Source organism: Triticum aestivum, chromosome 7D (genome assembly GCF_018294505.1).
Source record: "Triticum aestivum cultivar Chinese Spring chromosome 7D, IWGSC CS RefSeq v2.1, whole genome shotgun sequence".
Classification (NCBI taxonomy): Eukaryota; Viridiplantae; Streptophyta; class Magnoliopsida; order Poales; family Poaceae; genus Triticum; species Triticum aestivum.
The window spans coordinates 39,666,057-39,692,141 of NC_057814.1; the positions used below are offsets into that span (position 1 = coordinate 39,666,057).

At 47.9% G+C, this 26,085-nt stretch overlaps 2 protein-coding genes across 2 annotated transcripts; both read left to right on the plus strand.

Annotated features, from left to right (window-relative positions):
- The first annotated feature begins 17,216 nt into the window (after positions 1-17,216).
- LOC123164596 (uncharacterized) lies at positions 17,217-17,641 on the plus strand. The gene has a single exon (XM_044582132.1). The coding sequence runs from the start codon at positions 17,354-17,356 to the stop codon at positions 17,639-17,641; it is 288 nt and encodes a 95-aa protein (XP_044438067.1). The 5' UTR covers positions 17,217-17,353.
- Positions 17,642-24,831: 7,190 nt separating this feature from the next.
- Positions 24,832-25,755, plus strand: LOC123170130 (uncharacterized). Its single transcript, XM_044587973.1, has one exon. It carries the CDS (start codon positions 24,954-24,956, stop codon positions 25,233-25,235), a length of 282 nt encoding a protein of 93 aa, XP_044443908.1. The 5' UTR covers positions 24,832-24,953; the 3' UTR covers positions 25,236-25,755.
- The last annotated feature ends 330 nt before the right edge of the window (positions 25,756-26,085 follow it).

Consider the following 26,085-nt stretch of genomic DNA (forward strand, 5'->3'; position numbering starts at 1 on the left):
ACCATTTCGAGACTCCTCGTCATTTCCGTGATCACATCCGGGACTCCGAACAACCTTCGGTACATCAAAACATATAAACTCATAATATAACTGTCATCGAAACTTTAAGCGTGCGGACCCTACGGGTTCGAGAACTATGTAGACATGACTGAGACACGTCTCCGGTCAATAACCAATAGCGGAACCTGGATGCTCATATTGGCTCCCACATATTCTACGAAGATCTTTATCGGTCAGAGCGCATAACAACATACGTTGTTCCCTTTGTCATCGGTATGTTACTTTCCCGAGATTCGATTGTCGGTATCTCAATACCTAGTTCAATATCGTTACCGGCAAGTCTCTTTACTCATTCCGTAATACATCATCCCGCAACTAACTCATTTGTTACAATGCTTGCAAGGCTTATAGTGATGTGCATTACCGAGTGGGCCCAGAGATACCTCTCCGACAATCAGAGTGACAAATCCTAATCTCGAAATACGCCAACCCAACAAGTACATTCGGAGACACCTGTAGAGCACCTTTATAATCACCCAGTTACGTTGTGACGTTTGGTAGCACACAAAGTGTTCCTCTGGTAAACGGGAGTTGCATAATCTCATAGTCATAGGAACATATATAAGTCATGAAGAAAGCAATAGCAGAATACTAAACGATCGTGTGCTAAGCTAACGGAATGGGTCAAGTCAATCACATCATTCTCCTAATGATGTGATCCTGTTAATCAAATGACAACTCATGTCTATGGCTAGGAAACATAACCATCTTTGATCAACGAGCTAGTCAAGTAGAGGCATACTAGTGACACTATGTTTGTCTATGTATTCACACATGTATTATGTTTCCAGTTAATACAATTCTAGCATTAATAATAAACATTTATCATGATATAAGGAAATAAATAATAACTTTATTATTGCCTCTAGGGCATATTTCCTTCAGCGAGGCCGTGGGCGACGCCGGGGCAGAGGTCGTAGTGCTCGGGGAAGAGGAGGACGGGGCGGCGCGCCGGCTTCGCCCCCGCCAATGATGCCTTTTCCGATGGAAGGCCATGTTGGAGACCAGCCCCGCGAGTTCTTCATCAAGCTGCGCCGGCCTCCGCGTCGCCGTCTTCGTCTTCCCGACCCGTTTGCTCGGGAGATGGAGCGTGACCCGCCCCAATCCCTTAGATTGCATATGAGGGGCTGTGGGAATGGGGGCACGCGGGTCGACGTCGACTTCCCGGCTCCTCGGGTCATGTACCTCCGTCGTGGATGGAAGACATTCGCTCGCATCCACAGCCTGACGGCGGGGCTCGTCCTCTACTTCAAATTAATGGAGGACGGCCTGCTCTCCGTCAAGGTCTTCGGAGACTTCGGGACTCGCCTGAAGTGTTGCGTGGAGAGCTCCTCTGACGGAGATTCCGACGATGGAAGCTCTTCCTCGAGCGAAAGTGATGAGAAGGACAGCGGGGCAGATGACGGGGACGAGTCCGACTAGGCGTCGGACGCCCCGCGCCTGGGCGGGTGCGGCAGCAGCAACATCTGCACCTGGCCGCTCCTCTGGCAGAGTTTTGCCGGGGGTGGGGCCAGCTCCTTGAACTTCTCGGGGCCGTCTCCTTGGGCGGCTGGCGTTGGGAGGTTGCGGAAGAGGAAGAGGGCGGGCGGCAAGGCCGTCAACTCGGAGTACGCGGGCACCGACGCCTTCATCGCGTATTGCCGGTCCTGCCGCCTCGTCTTCCAGCTCCTTTCCCGGCACCGTCATCACCGGCCCACCTGTGGGCGGCCACCGAGGTGTTCTCTTGGTGCTTTCTGCTGCTCGTAGCTCGCCTAGGTGCCCCTTTTGCCCTTTCGCCTCCTTGACCCGCCTTCTGAGGAGAGGGACAAGAAAGGGATCACGGGCATCTTATCTCTTTTTTAATCTGTAAGCCTTCAGGCCTTGTTAAATTTAAAGCTTGTAATCTCCCTTGTTCATGTTTTTCATTCCGTACGGACTGTACCTGTGTGGGATGCTTTTAATGAAAAAGGGATGTTTGCCGGATTTTCGTTCGTGGGTAGACCCCGCGACAAGGAGCGAATCCTTGTTATAATTTAAGATAAACGTTTTCACCCGGCAACAGGCCTTGCTGCCCCCCCACTTCGCTCGACCATTCTCGCGCCCTTGGCGGAGGCAGGGATGAAGCGGGCTTAGGCTCCTCGTTCTACTTCCTTGCCACCGCGACTACAACCAAATCCGGGCCCAGGAGATAATCCTTGGGTATAGAAAAGGGGAGCACAGTGGCCTAGAAATAAAACGAGGTTTCACATATCCCAGTTCCATTCCGAAATGCATGATAGAGGATGAAAGACTTATCTGGATCTGCAGCCCCCGGCAACCTTGTCTTGCCGCGGTTGGATCCTTGTGCTTGCAGCCCCGGGCAACTCTGGCTTGCCGGGGTCGGGACGCCGGTCCGTTTCCTTTCTTCCAAGTAGCTCAACAGAAGTGCCTATGTGCCCTGCAAACCAAAGGAGGATGGAGAAGAAACAGATAGACGCGCACTCGACCTCTAGGCTAGGGGTTAGTCGCTGCTAAGCACTATCAACCCTAACCAAGGAAGAGACTCGACCTAGCATGCATGCTATAACTTAGGGCGCCAGCGCTTCATTTATTTACGCTCAGGGTCTGCGCGTGGCTTTGTACAAAGGGTTACATGCCTTGCCGGCAAAGCTTGTACAAAAGGTGGCTTGCCGGCAGGCCCAGCAAGCCGCGCCTTATGGGTAAAACTTGCGAAGATGCTCGATGTTCCAGGAGTTGCTCACTGGGACAGCATCCTCGATCTCCAGGCGGACTGCGCCGGGCCTGGTGTCTCGTATTACCCGATAAGGGCCTTCCCACTTTGGCGTCAACTTGTTGGAATTCTTGGCCGACTGAACGCGCCGAAGAACAAGGTTGCCTTCGTCAAAGCTTCGGGCATGAACCTTGCGGCTATGGTAGCGGCGCAGGGCTTGCTGGTAGCGTGCTGCTCTCACAGCCGCCTGAAGACGATCTTCCTCAAGGAGCATTGCGTCATCTTGCCGCAACTGCTCTTGCTCAAGCTCACCATAAGCAAGCACTCGAGGTGACCCGTCTATGAGTTCCGTGGGGAGAATTGCCTCCGCCCCATACACTAGGGCAAAGGGTGTCTGTTCGGTGGCTCGATTTGTCGTCGTCCTGATCGACCAAAGAACCGCCGGCAACTCATCAATCCAGCGCCTTCCACTCTTGTGCAGCCTGTCAAAAGTCTTCGTTCTCAGGCCTCGCAACACTTCAGCATTTGCCCTCTCTGCTTGGTCGTTGCTCCGTGGGTGTGCCACGGAAGCAAAACAGACCTTGCTACCGAGGTCTTGAATGTATTGCATGAAGGTGTGGCTCGTGAACTGCGTGCCGTTGTCGGTGATGACTCTGTTTGGCACACCAAAACGGCAGACCAGTCCCTTGAAGAACTTGACGGCTGATTGAGCAGTCACCTTTCTCACTGCTTCCACTTCCGGCCACTTTGTGAACTTGTCGATTGCAACGTACAAGTACTCAAAGCCCCCGACAGCGCGGGGGAAAGGGCCTAGTATATAGAGCCCCCAGACCGAGAATGGTCAGGAGAGAGGGATTGTTTGAAGGGATTGTTTGAAGGGCTTGCCGGCACCAGGCCCTGCCGGGGGAATCTTTAGCTTGCCATCCGCTGGTTCTGCCGCCGTCACTGCCTCCTCATCGACCTCCCTCTGTGCCACCAGTGCGGCGCTGACCACTTGATTCGTCGCCGCCAGATACAGCAGCAACGGCTCTTGTGGTTTAGGCGCAACCAGTATTGGCGTGGAGGAAAGGTATTTCTTCAGATCCTGCAATGCTGCCTCGGCTTCTGGGTTCTACTCCATTGGGCCTGCCTTCTTCAAGATTTTGAAGAAAGGAAGGGCGTGCTCGGTGGACTTGGAGATGAATCGGCTCATGGCAGCGACACAGCCGGTGAGCCGACGCACATCCTTGATCCGCTTGGGCGCCTCAATCTGCTCAATAGCCTTGATTTTGTCTGGGTTTGCCTCGATCCCGCGCTGCGACACAAAGAACCCGAGAAGCTTGCCGGACGGAACACCGAAGACACACTTCTCAGGGTTCAGCTTGAGGTTGATTTTGCAGGTTGGCAAATGTCTCTTCCAGATCTTGCACAAGAGTTGCCCCGTCTTTGGTCTCGACCACTATGTCATCCATGTATGCTTCCATATTTCTATGGAGCTAGGGTTCAAAACCAATTTGGACTGCTCTTGCAAACGTCGAGCCAGCACTCTTCAACCCGAAGGGCATCCGCAAAAAGCAATACGTACCACATGGGGTGATGAATGCTGTCTTCTCTTCATCTTCTCTTGTCATGAAGATTTGGTGGTAGCCCGAGTAGGCGTCGAGGAATGACAACAGATCACACCCGGCCGTGGAGTCGACAATCTGGTCGATGCGCGGCAACGGGAAGGGGTCCTTAGGACAAGCCTTATTGATATATGTGTAGTCAATAGACAGCCTCCACTTCCCATTTGCCTTGCGCACCACTACCAGATTGGCCAACCACGTCGGGTGGAGCACTCCTCTCACCAAACCTGCCGCTTCCAACTTCCTGATCTCCTCTGTGATGAACTCCTGCCTCTCCAGAGCCTGCTTTCTGACCTTCTGCTTGACGGGCCGCGCATGAGGACAGACAGCTAGGTGGTGCTCAATCACCTCCCTGGGAACACCGGGGATGTCGGATGCTTGCCACGCAAACACGTCGACATTCGCCCGCACGAAGGTGACGAGTGCGCCTTCCTATTTGCTGTCGAGGGTGGAGCCTATGGTGAAGGCCCCTCCCGTGCCATCCTCCCTGGCGGACACCTTCTTGGTCTGCGGCGGCTCAGCTCTGGACTTCTTGCTCTTGCCAGTAGAGCTCTCTGGCACGTCCTCGACGGTAGCACAACACTCCGAGGAGGTGCGCTTGCCGGAGTGGGTGCGAGAGGTCTTGCCGGGCTTCTTCTTTCCTCCCGGGCCTTCAGCGGCAGGAGCAGGTGCCTTGACGGCAGCTGCCGCAACTGCCTCCTGGTAGAGTTGGTCGGCGCAGATCAGCGCGTCCTTCTTGTCGGAGTGGACGGAGATGATGGTCAACGGCCCAGGCATCTTTAGCATGTTGTAGGCGTAGTGTGATGCTGCCATGAACTTGGCTAGTGCCGGGCGGCCGAGGATCCCGTTGTAGGACAAGGGGATCTCGGCCACGTCGAAGATGATCCTCTCTGTCCTGTAGTTCAACTCCCCTCCAAACGTCACGGGCAGTGTGACCTTTCCCTTCGGCTGGCTCCTCTCCAGATTGACCCCTTGAAACGTGCCCGTTTCCTCGAGGTCTCCATCAGGGATTTGTAATCTTTTGATCACGACAGGCGAGATCAAGTTTAGGCCGGCCCCGCCGTCAACCAACATCTTGTTCACCCTGAGGTTGCGTATCGTTGGTGAGACCAACAATGGCAAACACCCGACCGCGGTTGTGCGGCCAGGGTGGTCCTCGGCGTCAAAGATGAGGGGCGTGTTGGACCACTTCAGCGGCTTCAGGGCGTCGAACGACGGCTCCGCTGCTGTAATCTCATGCGCCCACTACTTGAGCCGGCGGTGAGAAGTATGCAGCGAGGCGCCGCCATCGACGCACATGGCCTCCGTAGCCTTCTGGAACTCTTGCTCACCGGACTCGTCGTCCTCATCGTGATCGTAGTCTTCTTGTTTCTTGTCACGGCCCCGGGCGGGCCTCTCTTGCTGGTTGTCCTTGGCCGCCACGCTTCTTGCCGGGTCCCTCGGCACCATCCTGGTTCTTCTCCTTGTCCCGCCTCTCGTACTCAGCTTTTTGCTTCTCAGCAAGCAGCTCGACTTGTCGGCAGTTCTGGAGATCGTGGCCCTTGGTGCGGTGGATCTTGCAGTATTGCTTGCCGGAGCCCCCTGGCTTGTCGGTGGCTGCTAAGGCCCGGCAGGCGGCGCACCCGGCAATCTCCTTGCCGGGGCCGTCTGCCTTGACCGTCTTGGCAGCGCCGGTGTCGTCAGACCCCTCGACGGCAAGTACGGCCTTGCCCTTGCGTTTCCTGTTGCGACGCCGGCCCTTCTTCGTAGGGGCAGCGGCGTCTTCGTCGGTAGAGTCGGTTTCCTCACCGGCGTCTTCGCCGGGGTACTTCCTTCCCTCCTCAGCCCGGGCGCATCTGTCGGCCAGAACGTAGAGCTCGGCCACATCCTTAACCTTGGTCATTGCCAGCTCTTCGCGCATCTTGCGACTACGCATGTTCTGGTGGAACGCGCTGATCACAGCGGCGGGATGAACGTCAGGGATGTTGTACTGCACCCGGCTGAACCTCTGGATGTACTTGCGCAGGGTTTCCCCTTCCTTCTGGGGAATGATATGCAAATCGCTGGCCTGGCCATGAGCTTGGTGGCCTCCTGTGAAGGCGCCAACGAACTCATGGCACAGATCCGACCAAGAAGAAATGGAATCCGCCGGCAAGTGCATCAACCAAGACATAACATTGGGCTTCAGCGCCAGCGGGAAATAATTGGCAAGCACCTTGTCGTCGCGAGCTCCGGCCGCCTGCATCGCGATGGTGTAGATGCTGAGGAACTCGGACAGATGGGTCTTGCCAGTGTACTTCTCGCCGACGTCGGGCTTGAACGTGCGGTGGGACGGCCACTGGAACTGCCGCAGCTCACGGGTAAAGGCCGAGCAGCCCACCTCGTAAGGTAGGCCGCCGGAGCCCCCCGGTGCTGGGTGGTCCATAGCGGGCCCCGCCCGCTTGTCCGACTGGTGGCATGTATCACGCCGGCGCTCAATAGTGGTCTGAGCATCTTCGTGAGCTGGTTCTCGAAGAATTTGGCACTGGTCGTGGTGGGTCCGCGGGTCGGACGACGCTATAGAGATGTTATCACAAGCGTCGTCACGACGGGCAGAAGCCCGCGGCGGCTGGCGAGGAGGAGGAGAGTGCACCGTGACCGCAGCTCCCCCGGTCCTCCCAGCGCCAGCATGTGGTGTCTCGGTGGAGCGCTGCCCCGAGGGCCCCGCCGGTCGCAGATCATCTTTGTTGGCGACGGCGACGAGGCTCCGGATGGTGGCCCTCCACTTGTCGAGCTTCTCTGCGGCAGGAGGGAAGTCGAGGAGCAGCTGCGCGCGTGCCAAAGCTACCGCTGGCGTGGGCGGCGGCGACAGCTGCGTGGATTGCGGCGCGCTTCGACTTCTAACCACGTTAGAAGGAGCTCCGTTACGACCCAGCGGCTGCGTGCCATTTTCGCCAGCACTTCGGCGAGCATGCTGAACTCCTTCATCCCGCGAACGATGCACAGGGCTCTTCCCACGGTGGTGCCCAGGGTCACCGGCGTGGTGACGCTGCTCGTCGCGCACACCAAGGGAAGAGCGCGCAGTGGCCGCCGGCGTATGCGTCTTGGAGGTCGCCGCGCCGCCCGGGGGCGGCACGACGACACTCCTGGAGGGCCCCGCGCCGCCTGCGGGGGACCCAGCTCCATCTTTGGATCTGGCGACGTGCGGCCGGTCGTCTGGCGTGCGAACGATGCCGCTCGCCAGGCTCTGACTCCCAGGGCGATGCTGGTGTTCGCGGACCGCGGCCCGGGTCCTGTCCGCGACCGGCCCACTGCTCGCTTGCACCGGCATGGGCCGTTTGGCTCCCAATGAGCCGATCGCCGTGGCCGTCTTTTTCTTGGGAGCCATGGTGACGAAGAACTGCTAGGCTGGCTACTAGACCAGATTCTCACAACTGCGCCCCCCCCCAACACCTATGGGATCACAAGAATCCCTACTACGGTTGCCGGGGCGCGGGGTTGCGAGAAGAGCAGGATTAGTAACCAGCACGAGGATCGTTTACCCAGGTTCGGACCGCGAGGTTGCGTAAAACCCTAGTCCTGCTTTGGTGGGTGTATTTCAGAGAGTTCTTGAGCTCTCGAACTAGCTGTGGTGAGTGAGTGGTTCGAAAGAGCCGAATCCTTCTCCAGTATGCCATGGGCCTCCTTTTATAGTCGAAAGGGGCTGCCACAGTGGCACACAGGAGGTGGAAAGGCGCACAGTGCTATGAGCTTATCGCTCATATTACAGGACAAGACGCATTTAATGCGTAGCTTAGGTGTCCCCTAGCTTTATCGGGGACGGGGGCGAGGCCCGTCCTGTCCGTCGCCGCTCCTCCTCGCTTCGACATGCGCCCTGGCTAGTGAGGCATGCGGTGCCATGTAGGCAGGCAGGCAGCTGAGGTGGCGCGGTGGTGGAGCCTCCACGAAGATCTGCATGCCGCCACGCAGGCGCTCGGCGAGTTGGCCCGGGAGCTGCATGTTGCCACACAGGTGCCTGCTCAGCTGATTGAGCTGGCAGCTGCATGCGAACGGCGGTGGAAACTTGGTTGGTGCGGGCCTGGCGGTGGCCCTGCTGGGGTCCTTGGTGAGGGCCTTGCCGGGTGGCCCGGCAAGGGTCTTGCCGTGGCGCGCTGTCGTCCCCAGCAAGGACCTTGCCGGGGATCTGGTGGCCTTCCTCGGCAAGGATCCTGCCGAGGATCGTCGTCTTCTAATCCTCATCTGATCTTGAGTGTTCCTTATTTTCATAAAGATCTGTATGCCACCATGGAGGTGCCTCCCGAGCCCTGGCCCAACGTGATGTTGGAGACCGTGGGCTCAAGGGTGTCTCGCTCTGTTGGTGTGGGGTGAGCTGCCCCAGCAAGGGTCTTGCCAGGGCTGGTGAGGCTGTCCCGGCAAGGGTCTTGCCGGGGAAACTGCTCCGCCCCTCTGCTTCTTTGTGGTCTTGGCCTTGGCGTTGCTCTGGTTTTCTTGGGCTTCGGTGTTACCTTGGCTCACCTCCCCTGCTCTACTTGGTGTGGCCGTGGGCGCGGCTCTGACTGCCCGTGCACAGGTAAAGGGGTACAAAGATGCGCCCTTTGTTTGTACACCGACACATGCACTCAGTGGCAATCTCGCACAATTAACCAAGCATCTTTTTTTCCTCTCAGTATTATGACTTGAACCACTTACAGAGAGAAAACTGGTGCCAAAACACTATCTCGCTCAAGTAACTTAATGGGGATAACATGCCATAGTGAACGGACGGCAAGCACAAGTTAGTTGAGAGTGGAACAACCTACGTGGAGCAGGATCAAGCTCTCAATCTCGATGATCACCAAAACGACTCGTGTCCGCTATGGGCAGGTCAATTTATAGAATTAGCCCTATGTGTGAGGCTCTTGGAGTCCATGTTGTTTATTGCGGGCCAATAGACTCACTAGGTAAATATTGCTTCTTCTGATGTCTCTGATCCCTACATGTCTATTGCGTCTTTTTGGTTCTTCTCTCACCATTTTCTCTTGGTGCTTGCTCGCACCTATTCATGTCTTAACATGTCATATGAATGGAGGATATAATATCAATTTGTGTTGATAGAGAAAGCATTATTGCTTGTAGAAGCGAATGTTGGTGAATAATTTAGTGATTTGTTCATTGTTTTATTTCACACCACAATTTTCATTGGTACTTGGTGGAATACTGTGTACTTCTACAGACTGGTATTAGTTTGCTTGCAACTGAATTTTTTTTGCAACGGCAGTATTTGAATCTTTTGATTCAGATCGCACATTGTGTTTTTCATTATTGTTGCTAGGCATATAAATTTTTATTGCCATGAATATTATTCATTATAATTTACAAGCAACTGATATTTTTTTTTGCAACGGCACTATTTGAATCTTTTGACTCAGATCGCACATTGTGTTTTTCATTATTGTTGCCAGACATATAACTTTTCATAGCCATGAATACTATTCATTATAATTTGCATAAACAACAAAAAAATCTTCTTACTCGGTTATCTTCACATCAATGTGGCAACCTATTCGCCTAATATAATAAAACTTCTAACAAACAACAATTGCTTACATATACAAGTCTATATATAGCTTTCTCATGGTGGTAGCCCTCACAGGTGGCTCGTCGGCCAAGACAAGAACAACACCATGACAAATGAGTGGTTGTTGATGCCGGGTGTGATGATCCCCGATCCAGAGCTTCATGTGGTTCACCGTTTTTGGTCTTGGGTACAGAGAGATTCCAAACAGTGGGTAGTGGAAGGATAGGGGATTGGGCTCAAAGCCACAAAGTTCCGGTATCCAATTGTGATCCCGGTAGTGGTCTAATAGGTGATCACGGGAAATAACCGAAACCGTTGACCTCTGCTCTTTTCTAAGCAAAGTACGAACCATTGAGCAATCGAACCAGAGGGTTTCAGATAATAACAATGAACTGGCCGGTTTCCACTGATCTGAGTGGCTCATCGTCGATTCCACAAAATTCGAAAAACTTTATTTTCATGTGAAAAAATCACTCCCATTCCTCTGAGTTGGTCCCATGACTTAACCTATTCCCTTTTCCGCCGCCACCTGCATCTGTGTCCCGCTAGCGGCAGTCTGCACTGTGCCACCCACCGGCCACCACCAGTCCACCTGGCCGGCCATCCCCCGCCTCTGCTCTTTTCATGTTCGTCCACTTGGAGCTTATGGTTCATTGGCGTCCAGCTTCTCCTCTTTGCGGTGTTGCTTATTGTTCATCTTTTGTCTTCTTGGAGTTGTTGAGATGGTGTGGTTGATTGTCAGCATCGTTGTATCGTGCCTCGGGTGTTTGCGTTGGGTGACATGTCGTTTGTATCGAGTTGTATGTTGGTCATTGCTTTATATATAAAGTTGGGTGAAAGCCTTTTTCGGTAATAAAAGGATGAATTTTATTAACTCAAAATAAGCATAAAGCGGATACAAACACAATGAGTACACACCTGACCTCTACATAGACAGGATGCACACATGCAACACCAACTCACACACGTAAGGTGAACTGAACCTAACTGAGATGCTTAGGTTCTTTGTGATGGAACCAGCCCACCGGTGTTCATATTATGTCCTAGACTTGACATTGGTGTTCACATTTTCCAGATTTATTTCAGCCTTTCTAGTGATATCGGTTCAGTGGGAGAAGATGTTCTCGTCGACTATGGAGGCGCCTGTGGTGACTTCATTAATCTCGAGATGATATGACGACTTAGTCTCTCAAAGGTGCTCATAGGGTTAGGGGGTGTGTATACGTTCATAGAGTGAGTGTGTGTGCATATGTATGAGCGTCTGCATCTATATTTTGTTCAAAAAACTCACACATGCAAGTAAACACACATGTAAATAGGAAAGTCATACAAGACCAAAGTTATGCCTCATCGAGTAGAAGGAAAAATCCCTGAAGCTATCAAAACAACAGTCAACAAACTGCATCAACTACCATATCTGCACCAATGATCTCTTGACACCACAAACACAAAGATGTTCTTGAACAACAATGCCTTCAGGAAGGAAACGACACTCACGCACCGCCGCCTCCGGATCCACCACCAAAGGCCAGATTTTAGGCTTTCACCCTGAAGAACAAGTTCGAGTATATCCGAGCATTGCTTCAACAAGGTAACAATGGAGAAACTACGTCATTGCCAAGTATAGTCCACATGGGACAGACCTAGGGATTTCACCCTAGAGCCTGATACGGATACTTGAGAAGCAACACCAAATCAAAGTCAATCTGTTATCACCACCACTTTTCCAAAGTCCCGACAACTACATGCGTTGGGCCAGAAATTCCTCCACCATCGCTGCACAACCACGCCTCCGTGTTAAGTCGAGGTCCTTAGATTGCGTCTCAGCACACTTGCTTTAATGCTTTTATCAAAGCCTATGCACCACCACCATGCCCCGGACCACTGCCAACGCTGCACTGTAATGGGCAGGACCCGTGCACCGCTGCTCGCTGCAAAGGAAGGAGTTGACCTATGCCGGTTTGAATACACACAAGGGTGGCCGCGACCTCTTGCCCTGCACGGATCCATACACTCCAGCCTGATCCTCCATTGGGATGATCCTACCTCACACATCTAAAGAATCTTGCTGGCAGCCTGCAACCAACTTCACACGCGACAGATGGGCATGGCTGCACCTCGGCTAGAGGTGAAGCCCGGCAGAGCCTGCACCATAGTGAGATGCGGTCAATGGATGGAGTCCTCTTATGCCCCCAACGTTGCAGGCCCGCTGCCACACAGCAACTCAACAGCACAACAGAGACTGATCCAACATATGCGTTGTCGATCTGCAAGGTGGAAGCCAGTGATAGGAGATGGGGAGGGAAGGGAAAGGGATGGGAAGGGGAGGTGCCGCCATCAGCACTGTTGACCTCGTGCGACGATAGTGAGCGATCTAGGGCAGGGGTGGGGAGCTTTCTAGGTGGCTTTGGGGTGGCCTCCGGTGTCACACGTGCGAGCGACCCGGGAGGCTAGGTTTTCACCCCTCAAGTTGAGGCCCAAAAATATTGCTTTCTATCCTGATGTCTCTGATTCCTACATGTTGCGTCTTTTTGGTTCTTCTCTCATCATTTTCTCTTTGTGCATGCTCGCACCTATTCCTACCTTAACATGACAAATGAATGGAGGAGAAAATATCAATGTGTGTGCATGAATTATTGAACCTCGCTATGTGCTCATGCAGATGTAGTCTTGCATATATGGAGAAAGCATTAGTACTCATGCAAGGGAAGGTTGGTGAAGAATTTACTTATTTGTTCATTATTTTATTTCATACTACATTTCATTGGTAGAATACCTGTGTACTTCTATAGACTGGTTATGGTTTGCTTACAAATTGATTCCTTTTTTTTTTGCTTAGGTACTGTTTGAATCTTTTGACTCAGATTACAAATTTTGTTTTTTCGTTATTGTGTGTGCCAAACATATAATTGGTTAGAGCAATGAATATTATTCATTATACTTTGCATCAAGAATAGAAAATCGTCTTACTTGTTTCTTTAAGGGAAATCATCTTTCTTGGTTATCTTTACATCAAAATGGCAACCTTAAGGCCTAATACTAGAATAAAACATTTAACAAACAATAATTTCTTACATATACAAGTCCAATATAGTTTTGTGATGGCGGCCGCCCTCACAAGTGGATCGTCATTGACGTGTGCTTCTAATTGAAGCCACGGGTCGTACATAGCTACCTCTGTACACATTGTAACCAAATTCTTGTCCTTTTTTCGATTTGTAAGCTACAACTTATGTCCATGTTCATGTGGGAGACAACACACCCATTCCGTCGTGATTGTATGGATAAGCTTTTGTTGTCTGCATAGCTACAAAAATTATTGGCTTGGTAGCTAAGCCTTGACGTGGTGTGTAAACTGCATCTCGCTACATGTCCAAACTCGCACTAAACTCCTTGGCTAATGTGTCACACATTTATAGTTGTGGTAACATGTACTCAGTGGGAACCTCGCACAATTAGCCAAGCATCAATTTTCCTGTCAGAATTATGACTTGAACCCATTGTGCCAAGGTAGGGTCTCACTGATGTAATTGAATGAGAACAGCAAGGCATAGTTGAACGGGCGACAAAGAGAGCACACGTTTGCCGATAGTAGAACTAGCACGGCGTTAGGTATTCCTATGGATCTCTCAAGCTTATGGAGGACTTATGTGGTGATTACGGGAATGCTTGAGAAAGAAATTCAGAGAGGAAAGGAGAAACAATTTGCACGTTGCCGTTTATCTAATCCGAGCGGGTGTGTCGCTGGAGCTAGTGGTGGGCTAGGTCTTTGTCCTGAGTCCGACCATCCTGTTGCCAAGCCTCACAGTGGGAAGGTAGCTATAACATAGAGAAGAGCCAAGGGATAAACCACGATTGTAACTAACAATAGTCGTGCATGCTTTGACCGTAGCACTCAATTCCCATTAAGTGGCGGGACTTGTGAGGTCTGTAAAGAACGTGGTGTTTCCTGCAGGCTCACTGGATAAATATTATTTCTCTCCTGATGTCTCTCATTTCTACAGGCTGTTTGTTTGGGTTTCAGTTTCGACAGATTCAGTTGTGCACTTGTTGTGCTGAGGAAACAACTGTAGTGGAGGTTAGTTGTTTGGAAATGTAGTTCTGGAAACAATTATGAGCTGGTGAAAACTATATGTTTCAACATGGGGGGCGAAGGGAGAGATAGGCCGTTCCTGCGTTGGCATTTATGACATAATTACGACCAAACACCAAAGTTAGAGGGGCTAGGGAAATGACTTTGGCTGTGAAGTAGACTGAGACATGCTTTGGGCTGTTACACTGAAAATAGCCCAAAATAATTTTGGGTTGTGCTTCCACAGCTGTTCTAAAATAGTTGTTTGTTTCAACTTCAGCTTTTCGAGTAAAAAAACTGGCCCCAAAGCTGAAACAATCAGGCGCTGTATCTATTTGATTGTTCTCTCTCATTGTGTGTGCTCTCACATATTTTTATCCTAACATGTCAAATAAGTGAAGAAGAAAAACCAAAGTGAGTAGATGAATTACCGAACCATGCTTCTGCTCATGCCGGTGCAGACTTAGATATATAGGAAAGCATTACTTGCACAAGTGAAACTTGGTGGAGAATTTAGTTTTTTGCTCATTGTTGTATTTCCTATGATATTTTTTTCATTGGTAGTATACTTGTTTACTTTCTACAGACTGGTTTTCACTCGTTTATGACTTTAATATATTTTTGTAAGGGTACTATTTGAATCTTTCGACTCCACGCATCTTGTGTTTTCCGTTATTATGTGTGCTAGACATATTTTTTAGAGCAGTCAATATTAACTGTATAAACAAAAATAAATTGCCTAGCCACATTATCCCTACATAAAACAGTAAACTAAAGGCCTAACAGAGTAAAAAGTTTAAAAACGGTTATGTGCTTACACGTGCAAGTCAATATATAATTTTGTAAGTATAACTTTTGCATAGCTCAATGCAAAGTTACAATTAGATGTATGTTACCCCAAGACGCATTACAACAAATATATAGAGTAAAAGCAGAAGAAAATGAAAAGAAAAATGTCCCTGAGCCCAATCTCAGCTGATCTTGATATCCAAGCCGGTGGTCATTCCGAGATTCCCGTAGTAGCTTGTATTCTGTGATGTACTAGTAAAATGCATGAACAATGTATGTGTATGACCTAATGTGAACATTTTTGTGTGGAAAATGAACTTCAATTAACATCACCACTAAGGCGACGGGGGTACGAAAATTGGTGATGCATCCAACTTTTCACAAAATATCTCAAAACTAAATGCATATTTGCCATCTCATAAATTGTTTAAACCCCCACAAAAATGTGTTTGTGTAGATCATCATCTAACACGACCATTTTAAAATAAAAGACTCCTTGGTATATTTTTTGTGTACCCCATATGATTCCCTTGTTTTATGACTAAGCTTGACAAGGGAGGAGTCCCTGAGGAGAGCCCTGAGGACTTGCTAATTGCAAAAGGAAGATGAAGAAATAATTGCGAGTTTTATTACATTATTGCTGCCCAAATTTGGAGGCCAAACAGAAGACTACCATTACAGATAAATAACAATGGACATCCATCATCCTCTTCTAATATTGTCCTGCAAAAAAAATACTACTCTCCAAACACATCTGCATAGTCGACAGGAAATTGCTTAGTGTCACACTTAGAGGCCATTATAGCTAAGAGATTTTTTTTGCTTTGTTAATTGATCATGTTATAAGAGATATACAAAGAGATATCCCATGTTGTAAGCTCCTTACGGATGATGTGGTGCTGGTCAATGATAGTTGAATGAGGGTTAATAGTTAGAGTTGTGAAGACATTGGAATCGAAAGATTTTAGGATTAGGAGAACTAAAATTGAGTACATTAGGGGTTATTTGGGTACTACTGGGCAAAAGGAGGAGATTGGCCTTGATGGGCAGGTGGTTACCTAGAAGGAGACATTTTGATATTTAGGGTCAATGCTGCATAACAATGGTGATATCTATGATTGTGTGAGCCATCGAATGGAAGTCGGGTGGATTAAGTGGCTAGCGTCAAGCTTTTCGCATCCTCTATGGCAAGAGAGAGGCAAAAAAGCTAAAACAAAATTCTAAAGGACGACGATTCGACCTGCGCACGTTGTACGACACATGATGTTGGCTAAATAAATAGTGACCTCCCCAACAACTAGGTATTCCGAAGACGTGCATGCTAAAGATGGATATGAGACCACACTAGAAAGGATCATGTGCAGAATGATGATATATGTGTGATATAGTTGGAGTGGCTCCAATTGAAGAGAGACTTGTCCAACATTCTTGTTGGAGAGGGCTTGGGCATATACAACGCACGCATCCAGAAGCGTCAGTGCACAGTGGAAGGATAGAACGCGATAGAGTTTGGGGTAGACCAAACTTGACAAGGGAGGAGTCCCTGATGAGAGCCCTGAAGGACTGAAATATCACCAAAGAACTAGCCATGGGCAGGGTGGAAGGAAGTTAGCTATAGATCATATGGGTTTCAAGTTTAGCCTACCCTGGCTTATTAGCAACTCACAGGCTTTCACAATGTTTACATGTTTTTTCAACTGCTTTTTACTTCTTGGTTTTCTTTATGTTTTCTTTTTGAATTCACCAACATTTGTAAGTTCGTGTAATTTTCAACATTATGAAAATTATACAAATTCACAAACATTTTTCAAATTCGTGAGATTTTTTGAGTTTGTGAACTTTTTTAAATGCACAAACATTATAAAATTTGTGAATATTTTTTGAATTCACGTTTTTTACTTTGATTTTTAATGAATTAATGAACCTTTTTAAAAATTTGAACATTTTTAAAATACATGGACATTTTTATTTCGTGAATATTTTAAAATTCATGATTCTTTTGGAAACTGCAAACATTTTTATCCACGACTTTTTTTTTTCAAATCCACGAACATTTTTAATAGTATAATTTCATGAATGTTGCATGAATATTTCTCAAAATAATGAATATTTGAAAATTCACAGACATTTTCAAAATTTATGAACACTTTCAACATTCAATAATATTTTTTGATTCACTAAATATTTGTAAGTTACTTTGTAAACCTGATGAACAATTTCTAAAATCATTTTTTAGAAAACATAATAATTTGGATGTTTATTTGAAAACTTGTAAATAATATATATCGTATGCTAGTACAGCGAAACGAAGTAGCTACGGAGAGTAGTTAGTGAGTAGTACTATGTAGCACGTTCGTCCTTTCTTTCTAGGGGCAAGTTGTGGACTAGGGCATTCTGGAGCTGGGTGCGTCACGAGCGAGCCTAATATCCTCCCTCGGCCCTCCACTAATACAAACCGCCATGCCAACTGCCCAAGGTCTCCCGTATATAAACCCGGGCTCCATTCTTTTCTGCCTTCACCAACACGAGCAGGCAACCAAACAAAGCCGTCGATAGATTGAACCAAACGTCAAGAGAGCGAGAAACAAAGTCAGACAGCGTGCAAGAACCGGGAATCAACGACAATGGACAAGGTGCTGGCCTTCTCGATCCTAAGCGTGTCGCCCGCCGACATCGCCTCCAGCGCCGGTGCCGGCGGCAGCTGGACTCGATTCTCCTGGCGGGGGAGGAAGCCGCAGGATGACGACCAGGCTGGGGCAGGGAAACAGGGCAAGCAGGGCGGCGGTCTGCGGGCGGTTGCAGAGCAGCAGCCATGCAAGGGGAAATCGCAGTCGCCGCCGCCCTCGTCGCGGCTGCGGTTTGCGCCGGAGTTCGATGGGATTGACTGCTTCGAGACCATCGTGTGCCATTGATCGGTGAATCGCGACCTGCTCGTGCTCCAGCCGGGCACGTGACCACTAATTCATTCTTTGTTGGATGTCCGTACGGTCGGTGTGATCATTCGTAAATTCGTTGCTGACTTGTGCTTCTACGTGTGTGTATAAAATTAACCATGTTCTTCTGCTTTACGATTTGTCCGTGTTCATATGGGAGCAAGAGACCCATTTTCGCCTTGATCATGTGGATAAGCTTTTGTTGTCTGCATCACTAAGTACATTATTGTGGCAGGGTAGTTAGGGTTCAACGTGGTAGGGCCCTAGGGATGTTCACACAAGCTAATCAAGAATTGGAGCCGTCCATCATAAAGAGGTGGACACCTGTGTGTGATGTGAACTGCCCCTCGCTAGATATCCAAACTCCAAGACTAGCACTAAACTCTTTTGGCTAATGTGTCACGTTCATAATTGGAGTAACATGTATTCAGTGGCAAACTCGCACAATTAACCATCATATATTTTTATGCTAAAAAAACCATCATATATTTTTATTTTTTTTGCTCTCGGTATTATCACTGGAACTAGTTATAATGAGAGAATTGGTGCCGAAACAGTGCCTCACTCAACTAACTGAACTGGATAATATGACATAGCCATAGTGAACATACGACAAGAAAAACACAAGTTTACTGATAGTGAGACTAGCTATGTGGAGCAGCATCAAGGACTCGAGTTCAATTGCCACCAAAACCACTCGTGCCCACTATCACCGGAGCAGGTTAACTTGCGGAATTGGCCTGACTTGTGCTTCTTTGGGAGACCATGCTATTTATTGCGGGCCAATTGACTCACTGGGGAAATATTGCCTCTCTCCTGATGTTTCTGATTCCTACTTTTTATTGCGTCCTTTTGGCTCTTCTCTCGTCATTTTCTTTTTGTGAATGCTCGTACCTATTCATGTCTTAACATGTCAAACGAATGGCAGGGAAAATATCAAGTTGTGTGAACGAATTATTGACCTTGCTAGATGTAGGCTTGCATATATAGAGAGAGAGACATAAAGCATTATTACTGATACTAGCGAAGGTTGGTGAAGAATTTACTTATTTGTTCATTCTTTTATTTTACATTACATTTTTTCATTGATACTTCTACAGACTGGTTTCGGTTTGCTTAAAACTTGATACTTATTTTTTGAGAAGGTACTATTTGACTCTTTTGACTAGATCGCACTTTGGGTTGTCCTTTACTGTGTTTCCTTTTCTAACTCGTTTATCTTTTCAGCAAACTGGCAGCCTTGGGGACTATTATCTCCATCCTAGTTTGCTAGCCGCCCTTGTATTTTGGGTCATATTTTGATCGTGATTTAAAAAAATAAAATATGAATTATAGGTAACAAAAATAAAACTACATTCAAACAAGAATCCAATATTTTTTTATGACATACATTAATATTTTGCTAGACAAATGTATGGTCAAACTTTTTGCCCAAAATAGGGTAGGGACTAATAAACCGAGAAGGATGCAGTAATAGAGTAAAACATCCAACAAACAGTAATTGCTTACATATACAAGTCCATATATACACTTTTGTCGTGACGGCAGCCCTCATAGATGGCAGGTCGGCCGAGTTGATGACGACACCATGACGGATGAGCCGTTGTTCGAGTTAGATGTGATGATCCCCAATTCAGAGCTGACTGGCAGGGGCGGGGGCATCCTGATTGCCAGCTTTGACTGCTCTAAGCCCGGATGTGACGATCATTGTTGTCGGCCATGCATGTTGGTGGGCTGATTGCAAACGCTGGGTAGTGGAAACACTACTACATATCCGAAGAACATTGACCCCTCATCACTGACCGATCATGGATCACTTGTGTTTGATGTTCATTATAACTGACCTGCCACCCATTGCCCGTCAGTGATAACGATATTTTGCCTCGACTCGATGCTTATCATAGACCGGTCCAAAATTGACTCCTTAATGATAGATCGTCCGGACATTTCACCGGGACTGATTGTTATCACTGACAAGTTGCTACGGTTGAACCGTCTATGAAGTTCTCTCATGTCTGACCCTTTGGTTTTGACGCCAGTCAGTGGTGTGGTTTACATAGCCTAATATAATCCAATGTCCATCCCCTTCTCCAATCCGTACCATTATTATCGCCGTCGAGTCCCTCCGCCCCATCGGGCTTCATCATATCCACCGGTTTCCGGAACCTTCAGGAAAGTTCCTAACCAGCTGTAGGACCTTCTAGAAGATTCTTCAAGAAGGTTTTGTGTTGGTTTCTATTTTTTGTTTCCTTTTTAAATTTTTTTGTTCTAAAAAATGTTCAATATATTCAAAAATTGTTCTTTTTAAATGATGTTCAGAAATTCTAAATTTTATTCATGTTTAGAAAGAAAATCATGTTTACATTATGATTCCTTTTTTGGTTTTTTTTGTAAAAAAATGTTTGCATTTCAATTCCTTTTTTGTAAAAAGTGCATTCTAAACTTCAAATGATTATTAAAATCTATCGTTGTTTATAGTTCTTAACATTTCGCACTACTCAGTAGTCATAAAAATCTCCCTCGATCCAGTGGCTAGGCTCGGGTGTGTCAGAATGGGAGATCCCGTGTCCGATTCTCACAAAATGCACAATTTCTACTGTCATGCTATAGATACCGTTCACTGTTTGCCCGGTCAATTGACTGCTTGCTCTGTGCCTCAGTCATCTATATGGCACATTTCCTTGTCACATAGGAGGTCCCTAACACTATGTAGCCGGCTTTTTGGCGAACAAGTGTCACACCCTTTTCAAAATAGTCAGAATTTCAAAATATCTTCTTGTTTCAAATTTTTATCATAAATTGATAAAATATTTGGGATTTTTCAGAATGTTTGTGTTTTCCAAAAATTGTTTGGATTTAAAAAGAGTTGCCCTTTAATTTTTTCTCACAAATTCAAAAAATGTTCATGTTACTAAAAATTGTTCCAGAATAAAAGATGTTTGTGCTTTTTCAAAGAGAAAAAAAATAAGAAGGCCTAAAAACATGGGCATATAGTGTCTGGTTTGCTGCAGTAGCAGGACCGGTACCGTGACCCGATCGTTACAGTAGCCGGTCTGCTGCAATACAAAAACCGCTATACAGTGGACATAACCAACGCTAGAGTAAAAAAAATGCTGTCGTAGTAATGAGCCAGCCTAGGCGAAACTCGCCTATGTATGTCTCATCGCTACTTGCCGCAACAAGCGGCATATAGCTAAGACTAGCCACAATTGTAGTAATTTAGGCTAGTAACATGCATATGTTACTAGTCTATGTTACTACCTTTATAGTAAGGATTAATATATATATGGTGTCATGCAACACTTCATTTATTATGTTGTAGACTCATTTTGTCTTAGTATGTGTGCTGTCACTCAGTGGCGAAGCCACCTTAGAGGCAGTGTAGTCAGTTGACTACATAGGTTTTTGGTAATACAAGCAAGAACTATGCAAAAAAGTAATTCGAAAATATTACAAATACGTGTATTTGACTACACAATTTTGTATTGACTACACAGAGTTTAAATCCTGGCTCCGCCACTGATGTCACTCATACTATGAGTAAGTAACTATGATACTACATGTCTCTCTTTCTTCATTAATTACTTGTCACATCATCTAATTTGCCTAGATATGGTGATGTTACCATCTATGTTACTCCCACTATGGTAGTCTAAAGATGTCGTGCAGGAGCTCCCAAGCAATACATGCACGTCCCTAACTACCCGGTCGCTTAAGGGCACTGCACAACACAAGCCCTCAAAATCGGCACTACATATGTCTCCGGACACACCCGGGACATGTCCGTGGACATGCTAGGGGATGGAGCCATTTACGCTATCCTAAAATTTCTAAGTTGTCTAGTTGGGAGGAGAGGGGGCATGTGATTACTTTTGGTTTGACATATCTGCCGCTGGGCGCATGTCTTACTGCCTCTACGTCAAAGCTCGTAATCTTCGATTCCGCAACACCCAACAGCCAATTAGATACACATAGTCCGGCACATAGACCAGCCCACCTGAGTAGGACGGCCACGACGACCTTGATCGGGAGGAATTTATGGTCAATCCAACGAAGAGGTGTAAAGGAGAAAACTACAGCATGCGGGAGCACTAGTTGTTGTGCGATGCGTTGTTGGCTATTAGCATCGATCCGATCCATGGAAAGGAGCAAAGTGACGTAACATTTTAGACCAACATTCATACTTGGTTACATGAGCACAAGAATTTTGAGTGCTAGCGCAATGAACTCATCCATAATCGTGAGACAGGATCGCTCAACCATCGATAGCACACCATCCAAGAGGTCGTCTGTAAGTATTGTGGCCGTTTGAAACGACTAATCGGTCGGTGGCCAAGTGGTGTGAAAATCACCGAGCAAGTAAAGTTGTCATACATGTTGGTCATTTGGCCGGATATGCTCTTTGTGTTTGTCATTTGGTTGGATATGCAACTTGTTGACAATGTTTTTCTTTGTAGCCATCCCACATGTGCAACTTGTTCTTGAAGGTGGAGAGGAGGACTTCGTCCTCATGCATTGTTCGTTGAAGTTGATTGGGCAACCCAAGTGAAATGTATATGTTGCAACCTCTATCAATACCACCGACATCGACCCCAAGGAAGAAGCGGATGATCCTACCGATCCAACAAAAGAGCCACCCAAAATGTTACAAGAGGATTCCGGGGAAAGAAGTGAGAGGAGGAGAAATGAGAAGGGGAGACAACCAAGATGATGGAGTGATCCGAGGTCATCTTGGCGAAGAAGGAGAAGGCACGTGTCAACCAATTCGACGCCAAAATAGTAAAAAAAGGCCGAGAGGTTTAACATCTTCATGGCGACGACCGATAAGAATCTCAAGCTTGAAGAGAAGAAGATCAAGTTCCCATGGAGGAAGGTTGGGATCGCGACTGGTTAGAAGGATTCGAAGATGTTGACCTTGAAAATGGACGACTTGGATGAAGATGCAAGTATGATAGCACAAGCCGTCCATGTTAGAAAGTTTGAAGCGGTTGGCGCCCGACTTAGAGACGGTGGAGAAGGGGGCGGCTGGTGTGGAGGAGCCGGCAGCAGATTGAGCGTGGCGGCTCAGATAGCCCGTCTGACAAGGCAAAAGTTCCATTTTTTGCATGGACCACCAAACTGAGATAAACATTGTCCTCTTTTTGATTATGACTGGGCGCTACATGAACATCGCACTTTGTTATATATTTCAAATTCAAATTGACTAGATCTTTATGGGATACGGTTGGACGACAAAACTCCTATATCCATATCCGTAGACTGTTCAGAATCAGTCCGCGGATAAATAGTATGTCAGTCTGCGGACACATGTTCTAAGGCATCTCCACGCTGACCCGCAATTTTTCTCCTATATACGTCCACGGACAGGGGTGTCAGTCCACAGACACGGATGCAGAAGCTGGCCATCCAACGCTCTCTGCATACACTTCAAGCCGGGTTTCAACAAACCAGATGAAATTCATCAAAGTTGTTAGAATAAATCCAAGGCGCACAGTCAATCTACCAAGGACCAAGAAATCACACAAGCACGACACTGAGATTTGCTAACGAGGTTCACCATCATGACTACATCTCCGGGCGCTCCTCCCCATGACACCGTCACAATACCTCACCCTGGCGCCGGCACACGCCGTCGGCTCCCCCGCGTGCCTGTGCTTATGTTGGCATAGGTTACACCATGTGTCTACCCTCACTATGTATGAGAGGCAAGTGTTCTACTTGGATACGACTCCATATCCTATGCAAACACAATACAACTCAGGGTCCAAGTGTAACATACCTTGTACAATAATATTCGACACAACTCATTCTTACATGGCATGCAAATAAGTCTAGTACAACAACATTTCAAATTCAATGAGAAGTAGTTCAAATTTAACTCGATTAACTGGATGTTCAAGAAGTTTTTCATGAACGGATCATGTTATCCCATATATACTGCCCTTTGAGCTTCATCCAACAATGCATGTGCATAAATGGTCTGCCCTATAGGTTGTGCTACATCACGGCAACAGGTAGAGGCTACACAATATGTAGAGCAACATTGAGGGTTAGTGAACGAATCAATCAACAAGTTGAGCAAGAAAAAACAAAACTTATGATCTCCTCGGCGCCGGGCACAATGGCCACCTTGGCTTCAGCATATCAACGGTGCCAGAAAAACTGGTGACGATGGTCTAGATGACGGTACCGTTGATACGATAACGACTTCAGATCATGACCATGGATGATGTGCATGTCATAGGGTACAATGTGCTTTTGCGCGTGAATTGAATGATGCACGCGCTGCCAGTAGACCCCCTTCTGCTGTTGCCTAAGAAATCCACGGATACGGCCAACCAAGCAACGCACAACAACTCATCCTTCGTGGTAGAGTACCCCGCCATCCTTCGTACTCTAAAATAACAACATGACATTCGAAATAAAAGCGCAAAGGCATTTGACCGAATACCTGCCAGACATGGTGTCCGCCATGGACGTCGTCGAGGGGTGGGGGGAGTGTACCTGGCTGCGGACGGGACCTGGGTGGACGGCGCTGTCGTAAAAGGTGAGCGGGTGCGTCGCTAGTTGCGGACGTCCAACAATGCTTGTGCTATGGCCGGAGTGGTACAGCGGCGACGTCGAAGGAGGAGAGTGCAGATGCAAAGTAAGGAGAAGAAGTGATAGATTGGAATAGAATGGGACCGGGAGGGGAACTTTTTCTGGATGGGGATGTCGAAGTCCAACGCGGCTGCTGTCCGAACTCTCACAAAGTCCCTCAACTTGGCTTCCATTTGTGAGAAAAAGTGCGTCGGGACTGTTTGGTGGACCGGTAAGGCCCGCGTTGAATGGCAAAACATGAATTAAACGTATGCGGGCGGTTTGAGTGTCGACGTTGAAGATGACCTAACACGACAAGTCTTGGACATGCTACTCCCGGCTGCCACATCAAGCCACGCCCACGTGGGACCCTAAACGACCCGGGGTAGAGAAGGCGAATACAGGAGAAAAATAAGGTAAACACGTGCGAAGCATCGAAGAAGCAAAGCCATTGCAACCTCCACCACGTGGGTCATGAGCTAGCTCCCTGGTTCTCCCTCGCGGCCGCGTCCACGAATATTCTGGACTCGTCCAGCGCAAGAAACCGCCATGCCCAAGCTCCACCGTATAAAAACTAGGGCTCCGTTCCTTCCTTCCTTCACCAACAGCAAGCAACCAAACAAAGCCTTGGGTTGATTGAAGCAAAAGTCAGAGAGCCAGAAGCAAAGTCAGACAACTTTCAAGAAACACAGTCGTTGGGGAATCATCGAGCATGGACAAGGTGCTGGCCTTCTCGATCCTGAGCGCGTCGCCGGCCGACATCACCCCCGGCGCCGGAGCCGGCAGCACCTGGGCTCGGCTCTCCTGGCGGGGGAGGAAGCTGCAGAAGGACGACCAGGCTGGAGCTGGGCAACAGAGAAAACAGGGCGGTCTGCAGGGGGAAACAGAGCATCAGCCGGGCAAGAGGAAATCACAGTCGCCCTCGCCGCCGCGGCTGCGGTTCGCGCCAGAGTTCGACGGGATTGACTGCTTCGAGACCATCGTGTGCCATTGATCGGTGCATCGCGAGCCACGGGTGTGACTATTAATTCTTTATTGGTTTGATCGCCAGATGATCGGTGTGTCCACTCCATACGTTGTTGACTTGTGCTTATAACTGAAGCCACAGGTTGTACAGAATACAGAGTAAATTGTAGAGACTTCATATGGGAGCTATTTGTCCGTGATTCTTTGGATAAAGTTTTGCCGTCTGCATAGCTAAGGAAGAAATCACTGCCAGCGTAGTTAAGGTCAAACGTGGTAGGGATGTTCAAACAAACAAATCCAGAACTGTACGAGTGTCAATTGCAAGTCCCTCGCACAATTAGCCGATCGCCTTTTATCCAAACTTGAAGTTGGTCATGAACGACGTGTACAAGCAGGCTGTTCATATCTGCTGGTCCGACTGATTGGTCACGAGTATTTTTGTACATCGCGTTGGCCAGCCAGACTAAGAGTGCAACCGTGCAACGGACAAGGAGAAGCTGCTGAAGGAACTAGATCTCCGGCTGAAACAATTTTCCTAATGTCTTCCAATCCCATGATATATGCATGCACCCTTTCGAAGGGACACCCCTTGCCATTCAATACCCATCTTTGTATCGTATTGTTCAACGACGTGAGGTGTTCGTTGCAACGGTATTTCAATCTATCCCCCTTAATATTTAGTTCAGAAGAGCGTTAGTGGGCAATCGTTGGGAAGAATGGCTCCGTCTATTAAGTAGACTGACGGAGGTTTAGCTTTCTCAACAACCCGATGAATTACGCTGGAAGCTTACTAGGTCTGGAATATTTTCAGTTAAAACAATGTATGTTGATGTTATCAATTCAAGCTTGATTCCTAGTTTCAAACATGTTTGGGCTGT